Source organism: Pogoniulus pusillus, chromosome 4, assembly GCF_015220805.1.
Source record: "Pogoniulus pusillus isolate bPogPus1 chromosome 4, bPogPus1.pri, whole genome shotgun sequence".
Classification (NCBI taxonomy): domain Eukaryota; kingdom Metazoa; phylum Chordata; class Aves; order Piciformes; family Lybiidae; genus Pogoniulus; species Pogoniulus pusillus.
This window is the reverse complement of record NC_087267.1, coordinates 39,068,381-39,080,652: the sequence shown is the minus strand read 5'-3', so window position 1 is coordinate 39,080,652 and position 12,272 is coordinate 39,068,381. Positions and strand designations below refer to the sequence as shown.

General features: G+C 42.8%; 1 protein-coding gene across 2 annotated transcripts in view; it reads right to left on the bottom strand.

Moving 5' to 3' along the window:
• Positions 1–562: 562 nt before the first annotated feature.
• Positions 563–12,272, bottom strand: part of FAM107B (family with sequence similarity 107 member B) — a 71,763-nt gene continuing 60,053 nt past the window's right edge. For both annotated transcript variants that reach the window (XM_064142605.1, XM_064142604.1), the window contains exons 3-4: positions 6,931–7,084; positions 563–3,707 (exon numbers count right to left, since the gene is read on the bottom strand). In XM_064142605.1, the coding sequence (XP_063998675.1) occupies positions 3,591–3,707; positions 6,931–7,084 (271 nt within the window). In that variant the 3' untranslated portion in view covers positions 563–3,590. The remainder of the gene's footprint in view (positions 3,708–6,930; positions 7,085–12,272) is intronic.

Here is a 12,272-nt window from a genome sequence, read left to right as displayed (position 1 = left end):
ACAGATAATCTGGCATTAACCCACCAAATAATTTTCACATGTCCAAATCTTCCCTGCTAGAACCACAGGTTTGAGCACTGGCTAAATTAAAAGCACCTTTGCAGAACTGAACCCAGGACCAGTCTCATTACCCTTTCCTCGATCCCCTTTAGGATGGAGCTGTTGCTCCATCTGGTTCTAAGACTGAATATTGCCTGGTGCACTGTGATGAAGTTTGCAGTATGGAGAGTTGTTTCTGATGGGAATCAAGTAATTGTGGAAGTTTCTCCTCATGCACCACCTCACCCTGCATTAGCAGAACAGCTCCACAGACCTTTGAAAAGTTTTCTGCTTCAAAAATATTCAAAGACAAAGAGACACAACAGCTTTTGGCTTGTTTTCTGACAGCTAATTTGCCAATGACTTTGTACATATAAGCAGGAATGCAGTTTGAAGGAACCAAAAGTCCTTGTGGTCTTGATAGCTCCCCTCTGCATTGCAGAATTCTAAACAACCTGGATTATCTCAGCACAGTCCTGAGGTTTTGGGTGTTGGCAGGAGATAAGAGACACCACCACAGACACCAAGCATGTAGCAGATTTTATTAAGCATAACTTTGGTTCTAAGTAATCCACCCTCATTCTCATAATACCTTTAGTTAAAAACAATTATCCAAGAGCAAATACAAAAAATATTAAATTATGAAAACAAATCCATTAAGGCTCCCTTTTTATATTTATGTATATTTATATATGTACACTCAAACAAGTGCAGATATTAACAGAAGGTTAAAGCCACCAAAAAAAAAAGCTAAAAGTTTTACTACTACACTATCGAAAGCAGGAGCTTTAAAAAAGTACAAAGTGGTAAGTTAGCCATTTTCAAATCACTGAAGTATTTGCTGGATTGCATCAAACCCCACACAGCTAAAGGGCAGATCAGGAATTCCTTATGCTCACTGGCAAGCAGTTTCCTACTTGGTTAGCCACACAGAACATTTGTGGTATGACCAGCTGACTAACCATTGAAGGGTTGCCCACTCTACCCCAATTCTGACTTTTAAAGGCGAGCTTTTGCCTCTCAAATTGCCATGGTGACTGGGATTCCTAGACTAAAGGGTCAGCAGAATTCAAAGATGTTCCATCACACACATCGATGTTCTGTTCACACAGAAAACTAATTCCAACTGAAAACAAAAAAACTACTTCGTGCTCTATGTACAAGGGAGTTTTCTGGCTTCCTGTGTTCAGAAACTGTTCTGAATCACAAGCTAATATGGAGAGAAAGCAGAATGACCAGCCCTGAAGGGTCCAATCCAACCCAGTCCCTGAAGCCAAAGAGAGGTCAGTGTCCTCTACTGACTCCAGTGCTATTTGGATTACACCAGCTTCATTTGACTGTTCATACACGGTAGGATTGCCATGTTCACCGAGGGGAAAACACTGAAAAGGTTGAATCAGAGGAAAGTTCCCTCACCAACTTCTAGACATTTCCATATTAAGCAGGAGTGGAAACCAAGAGGCATGAAGTTTGGTAGGCTGGGAACAGCTAAGATAAAACATAAGCATGGTGTAGAAAGTTTGTGTATAGTGCTGTCTGAACAACAAAAACCAAACTCCATCAGTGCAAGTGTTTGAATAATGTGCTGCCAGAAAGGAAGAGCCTCTCCTTCCAGAAGAAGGGAAGGAGAGAGGGAAGAAGTTGCAGCACTGAGGATGTTCCTTTGTTGTGAAAACACATGGAAGAACCTTACATTTGGCCTTTTGAATATCCATAATCTGAAGTCTGGTGGACCATCTTCACATTTAATCTTCTAGATATGAGTCACACTGCAAGTTTAAATCAATGGCAATACACTTATCACAATTCAATTTACTCTCAACCTGATTATGTCCTCATAAAAAAAATGCCAGGATCTTGACATACTGAAGTCTGTATCTAGGAAACATCTCTAACTGTGAGCGTTTTGTCCCAAGTGCTATGCTGAAATCGTATTTAAAATACCAAGCACAGGAAAGGCAAAAGGAACTAAAAACCAAACTAACAAACCCTCCCCCACCACCTTGTACAAACACATCACTGCTGATATTAATAGAAAAGTGTTCTCAAACAGGTATGTCAAATGTAATTACAAAGTAGAAATTATTTTGTTTAGCATCCTAAGGCAAAAACTAAGATTAGATCCTCAGCTGATACAGATGAACACAGCTTCAGTGAGAGCTAGGGCTGCGCTGACCTAAGAAGATGAGGATTTATCCCCAGCTTCTGAAGCTAAGATATCTGCACCCATTCACACCAGGTTAAAAATTCACTTCTATAATCCTACATGAGTAATCTGCCCCACTCTGTTCCCCTTTCCTCATCTCAGGCTTTCCTGGGTAACTAGTAGTCATAAGCGTGAAGGCCCAGGTTCTGCCATCCCTGTGCAAGTTAAGCAGTATTTTGTTTAATGGCAAGTCACAGGGGCAACTTATGGAAAGGCAGAAGGCAACAGAATTGGGCTCTAAGACTCAGTGATAACACACTTCCCTTCTTTCTTGAGGCTAAAGGAAGGATGGGATAAAATAAACCTCATTTTATGCCTCACTTTAGGGAAAAAATATCCATTTCAGTAGATTACAACGATCAGTTTGCTCTGGCTTAAATGCTGCTCCGTGCTGGAACTGCAACAAGTTCCTGCAAATGAAGAGCAGGAGCTGATGGCAGATCAGATTCCTGACTTCAGTCCCCGCAAATAAGTTTAAACACTATCAAGTAATGTGTCAGCACTGTACTCAGATCAGCATGTTCTTGCAGGAGAAAGGCCACAACAGCAAAGTAGGATTTCAATACAAAAAAGCAGAAGACAGGTCATTTTGCACTGAGAGGTAAGTTCACAGGTAGCACTGCACAGGCCTGTACACAATGGTGCAAGTTTAGAGACAGAGATCAATCAGCTTCTGGATTCTCCCTGGTGAGAGGATCAAGAGATTTCTGCTCTTTCATAGCCCAAATTCTGTATGCCAAACAGGGAGAAATGGGCTTTAAGGCTGCTTAACTTTTCACTGCTGGTGAATTTTAATCATTCTTGTCTTGCCCACACCTAGTAGGGATGGGCAGCAGTGACCAACATACCTCATGTCCTCCCCAGGTTTGATTAAAATCCCAACTAAACACAAATCAGCATGGGATACACACAGGCTGTAGGTCTAGATGGAGGAAATCTACCTGCACGGCAAAGCTTTGTAAGATATCACAGGAGGATTTTTGATCTGTTTTAAAGCAAAATATAATCTGTGTATCTCCACTAAATTAGGATCACAAGAGATAAAGCAGTGCAACACTGAAGGTGTTTCTCTAGTATCCCTGGTTAAAATCTCTGAGTAAGCACATCAGACTGGTCCATGACACTGAACTGACAAACAGACTCCTGATCCATCCATGCTGGGACTGCGTTTGGCAAGTCGATCTGTTTCTGGAACTGTCCTTTTAATCCACATGTCCCAGGAACTAAAGATCTCCTCTTCAGTGTCAGCTGAATGCCCTTGTTTTCCCTCTTGAGCGGCAAGTCGGAGACAACTTGCAAAAGCCTCTCTCTGCAGGAAAGCTGGAAGTCTTAGCAGGTGCTGGCTCTATGAGTCTGGTGCTTCTGTTGTCTCCTGGACCGTCCTCCTCAAGTTGCCCTTGACTTTGACAAATTCAGGTGCATTTTCCTGCTCTTCCTGTATCTTCTGTTGCTCCAGTTCAAGCTTAAAAGGAAAAAAAAATAAATGTATAAACCTGATAATTGAAATACAAGATGAAAAATTAAAGGCCATGCATAATTCTTTTAACAGCTTCCTTTCTCTCATGGAAAAGATGAACTTCCCTTTCTTTGGGAGCATCTGTTCTCATAAATGACAAATCTTTTCAAATCCTTGGCTCTAGCTTGCTCCAGATGTCCGTCCACCTTTGCCAGATGGACAAGAACTCTGCAAGCCCAGTAGAAGAACTTCAAACTAGAGAAGAGCAGATTTAGATTGGATGTTAGGAACAAGTTCTGTAGTGTGAGGGTTGGACTTGATGATCTGTGAGGTCTCTTCCAACCCTGATGATACTGTGTGAATACTGGTAGTGGAACACTGGAGCAGGTTGCCCCAGCGAGGTAGCTGAGACCCCATCCCTGGAGATACCCAAGGTCAAGCTCAACAGAGCCCTGGGCAACCTGATCTAGTGGAGGATGTCCCTCCTCACTGCAGGGGGAGTTGGACTAGATGACCTTTGGAAGTCTCTTCCAACCCAGACAATTTTGTGACTCTATAAGAACAAGATGAAGCATTTTTAAAGTAATGGTTAGGTATCTTCATTAAAGTAACACTAATTCCTTTCTCTGGCTTTTGCAACAGTGCAAAGACAAATGTGTGCTGTGAGAGAACACAAGCAAAGAGCCACTACTGAGCACACTTGCAGGATTTATTTCTGAGTGTTTAGGTATGAAGTTTCTGTATTTAACTTGAGCGTCTTTTGCTGTTATCTATTTCATCCATTGCAAACAGCAACTGAAAAAAACAACAACATAAAAATTCTCCTTGTCCCTCAGTTGTTCATTTTTGACATTCATAGACATTTTTAATGCAGCTGGAGCTCCTGATCATGCAGACACTTACATGGGAGGTAAGATGCTCTGCTCTGTGAGGCAAGGCCTCACAGTGCCCACATAGAACATGTTTTGCCCATCACAAAATAGGGATTACTTAGCAATCACAGAATCACAAAATATATCAGTTGGGAGGAACATCAAAGATCATCCAGTCCAACTCTTAACTCAGAACTGAATGGCTAACAGTAAACCATGTCCCTAAGCCCCAGGTCCACATGCCAATCGAACAACCCCCAGTGACTCCACCAGTGCCCTGAGCAGGCCATTCCAATGTTTGAGAACCCTTTCAGTGAACATTTTTTTTCTGATATCCTGCCTGGACTTCCCCTGACATAGCTTGTACTCATTTCTCCCAAGCAACCAGCAACAGAACAAGGGGACACAGTCTCAAGTTGTGCCAGGGGAGGTATAGGCTGGATGCTGACAGGAAGTTCTTGCCAGAGAGAGTGATTGGCATTGGAATGGGCTGCCCAGGGAGGTGGTGGAGGCACCGTCCCTGGAGATCTTCAAGAAAAGCCTGGATGAGGCACTTAGTGCCATGGTCTGGTTGGCTGGGTAGGGCTGGGTGCTAGGTTGGACTGGATGATCTCAGAGGTCTCTTCTAACCTGGTGGATTCTGTGATTTCCTCTAGTCCTGTCCTCAGTGAAGTCAGGTAAGTCAGCAGAAAGGAAGAAACAACCCTTTAGAAAATTAACAAAAGCTCCTCAAAGGACTGAAAGGAGCTTCTTGTTTTACTGTTTTTTTTTTACAGACCAAGGTCTCCTTGGTTAATGGGGACCACTTACAGCTCACCTAAATAAATCTGTCCTTTGCCTCTGGTTCACTGGCAAGGGACATGCCTTGTTACAGTAAATCATGATAACGTCCCTCCATGAGTTGTGTTGCTACTTAATGCCATTCCCATGACGTTTACAAAGTCATGGTGCTGTTTGCAAAGGCCAGGCTTTTCCTCCTCTAGCAGAATTTTCTATTCTATCTGTGTCCTTGGACAGCTCAGTTTCAAAAATCAAATCTTTCCACAAGCTGAACCATTTGAAGCTGGGCCCTTAAGAGCAGAAAGGAAAAGTGACAGGATAATACAATTAAACATATAACAGCTTTCTAAGTCCAGTTAAAAAAAAGGTACAATAAAAGCCCCAAAACAAAAACAATGATTGGATTCCACCTCACTTTCAACAGTCATTATTTTGGCTGAATTGATTTCCATTGAAAAAAATAGAATACAGAACAGAATACACTGTTTTAAAGCATTAATTTGTTTCAAAAGAAACGTGCTGCACAGTGATTTCCTTGCCTTAAGAGGCACAGAGACATTTGGCTGTCTGCACCTAGCAGTAAGCTTCACTACAATGAACTCAATGAACTCCAGCTCCACATCATCTCCACACTCAGGTCTGAGGACCTTTTCTTCATTTGAAACATCGGTGGGCTCATATGTTTGAAGAAAAGATCTTTTTAAAGTCACCTCATTTCTTACACAATCCAGATGAAAGAAATGTTTTGTGTCCATTTGGCATCTGTTTTTTATGCACTGCAGTCTTAAGGGCTGTTCTTAGTGGATTACCTCTTACTAGTTAGCCTAAAAAAGTTAACTAATGCACCACAGTTTAAATGGTTAAACGAGGTCAGTTCTCCACATACTCCTATTGTCTGGGACAGGATTCATTTGAACAAGGCAGACACCATATGCAGTTCCTATACAGTAAGTGACAACAAATTTGTCATTGTAGAGCGTGAGTTGATTTGCGCTCAAAAAGATGCCTGTGTGTCTTGGGTTCTACTTCAAATTCCTAGAGACCCTAATAAATTTGATAGACCCAATAACAATTTGTAGAGTGTCCTCCCCTCTTCCCCTTCTTTCCCAATGGAAGGGGATTAGATATAGGGAGAGGCAGAGGTAAACACACCCGAATAAATCAATCTCACTCGATTTGGAAGTTAAAAGGAAGAGTTTAACAATAACTTAGAAAGGTATTGGAGGTAGGGAAGTTTACAAAGGACAGGGAAGGGAAAATAGCAAAATACAAAAGGTATAAATACAACCCGAGTTGTGTGATGGTGGCTTTGTTTGCCTCGTGTCTGCCACGTGGTATGCTGGTATGCAGGCAGAGATGTGTAGAGTGCGCTAACCATCACCTGGAGTGTGACCCACCCCTGGGGAGGGGTCAAGACTCCTAGGGTCAGGTTCAGGGTTACTCCCCCTGGAGTGTTAACCCTATACACTGTGTTTGATCAGAAGAAGTGTGCCAAAAAGCAGCTGCTCTTTCCTTCTTGTATGCAAAGAGAGTAGCTTGGATGCAGATGTGTAAGGCAGTGTTATTCCCCATCTTACCTGCTCCAGTTTCTGCTGCCTTTTCAGTAGCTCTATTTCCAGGTCTGATTTCTTCTTTTGTGCTTCCTCCTCTTTTTGTTGTTTAATAACTTGATCTCGTTTCCTTTTCTCCATCACCTTCTGTAGCTCTGGTTTGTTCTGAGGTGCAAGGCCCCTTCAAATTCAGTGGGAAGAGTGGCAGTGGTAAAACAGAGGAAAAAAAGAGATTGGTTTTAATTAGCATAAATACACACATAATTGTAGGCAGGTTTTTCTAACATCAAGGTGTTACCTATGTAGACGCATTGGAACATAAATAGTTAAAAGGAAAACTCACATAGACATTTGCCTGGTTTCTAACCAGAACTCTAAATGAGAATTCAAGCCATATTATTACTGAGGATACGTCCCTTTAACATGCTCCAGTTTTATCCAGAATGATCCGGTATTTCTCCTAGATGATTCACTGTTTTGACTCTCATCTTTAGTTTTCCCTCTATTCTCTTAATCCCAGGCTAAGAGATGAATAAAAGCATCACAAATTGAGACTCTAGCAGAGCTAGAAACATACTGTGGACAATTAACTGGCTAATAACTCAGAGGGACTGTGTTCAGACATCCTGTGTAGGGTATTATACCTAAAGAAGTTTGCATGGACAGAACTACAAGGTGAAGAATCTCCCTCTGGATTTTGCTACATCACTCCTGGAAATGGTGGATTCTGTCCTTCCCTGAAAATGTGAGTGCTTTACTCATGCCTGTCTGTGAAGCTTTTTCCAGTGAGAGCTCCCAAGCTACACTCAAAGTCATAAAGCAGCTACAACAACAATCCAGAATAAGTAAAGTTGCAATCACCTTGGAGACCAGACAAAGACTGGAAGATTCTCCCTCTCACATGACTTTAGCTACTCTATCAACTAAGTGTTTCAAGTCTGTTCGGCACAAATTGCTTTCCAAGTCCACTACTCTGAAATGAGAAGGCTTTCTCTTTGGGAAGATGCATGACTATTGACACAGACACCCAGGGAGATGCACACCCACTCCTCCTTACTTTTGTGATTTCAGCTATCTCTTTTACCTCTCTTATGCTATGATGGTTTCAAAATTGTGTATGATAAGATTCAAAGCCGTCTCTGTTAGATATCAGCATCACTTAAGTCAGAGCAGAAAGATCTGAAACGTGGCTTTGTTATTCTCAGTTCAACTTTTAGTAAGTCAATTGTCTGAACAGGCCTTCAGAAAGTGTGATTTTTTTACCCTTTACTACTTGCTATATAGCTGTGCTTGCCTGATACTTGCATTAGATGCATATCTGACAGCATGTCCAATAATACTCTAAATTGCCATTTTATGGTGACATCAATGAATGACTCCATTTATTATGCAACACTCTATCCCTGTACATACTCTGACATCAAAATCAAATATTTAGCAACACCAAATGCCGTTCCCTAGGTCTGATAATAGATTTCATGGCCCAAGTGCAACAGAAGCTGGAAGATTGTGGTCGTATTTTTTGTTTATTGTTATTTTCATTACATTTTAGCACATAAGTCAGGCAGAGAAAAGCTGGAGTGATTTTTTTGTTACTACTACTACATGACCAGTGTGAGCTGAATCAATGGAAGCTTCCATGTTGGCAATCAGCAACCAAGATGTCCAAGGGCAAGCTGCTAAGTAATATTATTTGTTCCTGCTGCTTTTCAGTAAAGTTGCACCCTAGCAAAGCAGAGGCATGGGTCTGGCTTAGATGTGCTGTAGGCACAATAAAGGGGACCTGCAGAAGATTCCAGTAAATACAACATCTCTAATCAGGTGGAGGTGATAGGCAGATCTGTAACAGAACAACTGTAACACCAATCCTGTTTTTACTCTCCCATGTAAAATGGAAAAGAAACAAAGAGTCAGCTATTGGATTAACTCAGAGTCTTGCATCAACTCCTAGTGACTGTATAATAATATATAAATAAAAAGACCTAAAGCTTTGATACAGAGTGAGCCAAGTGTGCTACAACACAGGAGCAGGGAGGTCATTCTGCCCCTGGACTCTGCACTGGTTAGACCTCACCTTGAGTACTGTGTTCAGTTCTGGGCCCCCCAGTTTAGGAAGGACACTGAGATGCTTGAGCGTGTCCAGAGAAGGGCGACGAGGCTGGTGAGAGGCATTGAGCACAGCCCTACGAGGAGAGGCTGAGGGAGCTGGGATTGTTTAGCCTGGAGAAGAGGAGGCTCAGGGGTGACCTTATTGCTGTCTGCAACTACCTGAGGGGTGGTTGTGGCCAGGAGGAGGTTGCTCTCTTCTCTCAGGTGGCCAGCACCAGAACAAGAGGACACAGCCTCAGGCTGCGCCAGGGGAGATTTAGGCTTGAGGTGAGGAGAAAGTTCTTCACTGAGAGAGTCATTGGACACTGGAATGGGCTGCCCGGGGAGGTGGTGGAGTCGCCGTCCCTGGAGCTGTTCAAGGCAAGGTTGGATGTGGCACTTGGTGCCATGGTCTAGCCTTGAGCTCTGTGGTAAAGGGTTGGACTTGATGATCTGTGAGGTCTCTTCCAACCTTGACGATACTGTGAACACAAGGTAGAACTGACAGGGTTAAAACCTCTGGAAGGGACAGGATCAGTGCTCTGCAGAGCAGAAATTGTTTAAGGAAAGTGACCAGCACCTTGAGTCACCGCTACTGGGATCTTTGTGTGCCCCAAACAACTACCATCTCTGCAAGTAAATAGCTACATTGGTTCAAGACCCAACAGACAATGTGTTATCTGCCCCCCCCCCCCCCCTTATGAAATCACCCTGACTAGACTCAGCCAGGTGGAAATGAAGGTATGAAGCTTTATACTTGCAATTTAGCACAATATACAAGCAGATATTTACAATATAAACAGCTATAGAAAGAAATATACAAGTTAAAAAGTAATGCAGAAATGCAACAGCCCTTCCAGAAACCAGAGTCCCCAGGAGGGGCTCCCAACTCAAACCCCCTTCCCTGTCCCCTCTTTCCCTCTCTTCAGAAATAACCAGATCAACCCAGGTATATCTCACATGATAAATCTGGAGAGATCTGAAGTGAGATGTCAAAAAACTGACACGGAGTTTAGAGGAAAAAAAGGGTTAGGTCAGATTAGAGTTAAGGTAGAGACAACTACAGACACCAGACCACTAGAAAGAAGGAGCAGAACTGAGAGCTGAGAAGTGTGTGAGAAGTGTCTTATCTATGTTTTGACTAGTTGTGTTTCTCATCAGAAGAATGAGTGATATAGGGTACTGTTGTGGTTGGGTTTTTTCCCTTCTCACAGCTAAGGATTTAATTTCTCTCAGTAAAATATTCCAATTAGCCTCAAACCAGCACACACTGCTCATAGTAGGCATGGAGAATGATGGCACCAGCACTGTCCTCTAAAGATTCAGGAATGGCTGTTTAGGGCTGACTGGTCAAAAAAGTTAAGCTGCTGTTTTTCACAAACCAATAAGGTGCATGCTGAGCCAGATTTCTCTAGGAGCTCTAGAAGTTCTCCATACATAGCAGAGTTTGTAATAACAAAACAGAACACTAGCCCAGTATCTACATTACCAAAAAGCCTCACAGCAGAGCCCTGATAGGTAGCATGAAGCACAGAAGACTCACCACCTGCTCAGAAATACCAGACTTTCTGCTGGTTAAAGATCCTCAAAGTATTTCATTTCAGCACCAGTATATAGGAATCTAAAATTAAGAGCTGCAGCTAATCGAAATCACAGTAAGAGCAGAGTAGGGCTACACAACTCCTCTGTGTAATTGGATATTCTCCAAGAAGAAAAGAACTCCATACTATTTAAAAGTGCTTTATGCTTTCATAAAGTTACAAGGAAAAAAAATTAGCATTGATTTACTGCAGCCTCTACATCCTTCAGAATAAGATCATAAGTCAGGAATCTTCAACTATTGTTCTTTCAATGACTATAAACTTCTTGGTGCTGTGAACTGACTTTGATGTTTAATCCCATTAACAAAAAAATGGGACAAACACCTATTTAGGCCAGTTTCTTCCAATTCAGTCAGCATTCTGTTAAACACTTATGCTTCTTCACCACTAAAGAAATCTTTACTGTGTATGCAGTTCATTTAGAATTAAGTATCTAAGCCTAGCATTTGTGAGATCTTTGCTATTGCATGTAGAAATGACTGCTTCTCCCCCCAAAATACTATCCTGTAGAGAGAAGAAAAGCACCAAACAAAGAAACTTTCATAATGTAACACTTCAGTTAAACAGCTAAACCCAGCTGTGCTGGAGTAGCCAAAGCAACAGCTTCCTCCTCTCCTTCATCAAGACCCTGGATCTCCAAAAGCCTGAATGGGCTGCTACCAGTAACTGTTCTCAAATACGCTCTGAAATCACAGTATCAACAAGGTTGGAAGAGACCTCATAGATCATCAAGTCCAACCCTTTACCACAGAGCTCAAGGCTAGACCATGGCACCAAGTGCCACGTCCAATCTTGCCTTGAACAGCTCCAGGGACGGCGACTCCACCACCTCCCTGGGCAGCCCATTCCAGTGTCCAATGACTCTCTCAGTGAAGAACTTTCTCCTCACCTCAAGCCTAAATTTCCCCTGGCACAGCCTGAGGCTGTGTCCTCTTGTTCTGGTGCTGGCCACCTGAGAGAAGAGAGCAACCTCCTCCTGGCCACAACCACCCCTCAGGTAGTTGTAGACAGCAATAAGGTCACCCCTGAGCCTCCTCTTCTCCAGGCTAAACAATCCCAGCTCCCTCAGCCTCTCCTCGTAGGGCTGTGCTCAAGGCCTCTCACCAGCCTCGTTGCCCTTCTCTGGACATGCTCAAGCATCTCAACGTCCCTTCTAAACTGGGGGGCCCAGAACTGAACACAGTCCTCAAGGTGTGGTCTAACCAGTGCAGAGTACAGGGGCAGAATGACCTCCCTGCTCCTGCTGGCCACACCATTCCTGATGCAGGCCAGGATGCCACTGGCTCTCTTGGCCACCTGGGCACACTGCTGGCTCATGTTCAGACACTGCTGGGTCATGTTCAGATACACTGTCCTTACACTTCTGTTTTGTGGATCCCCACACTCCTACCCTGTGCAAAGTCCATTTGGAAAGTTTTTGATGCACCAAATCCTTAATTGATATAATAGTTCGTTTCTGCTTGTTTAATTGCAGGAGCATCAAAATGTTCACTGGCTTTTCCTCCATTGTGCAGTCTGGTGACCATTTTCCTGTTGTTTGATAAATTATTCCTTGTTCAAGACTTTTAATTCCAGAATTTCAGCTATTTTTAACCCAAAACCCTGTGTCTGAGGTTGATGAAATCAAGTTCCAGTTATTTACATCTTTAAAAGCAACATATAGAGCAACAGCTGTGCCTC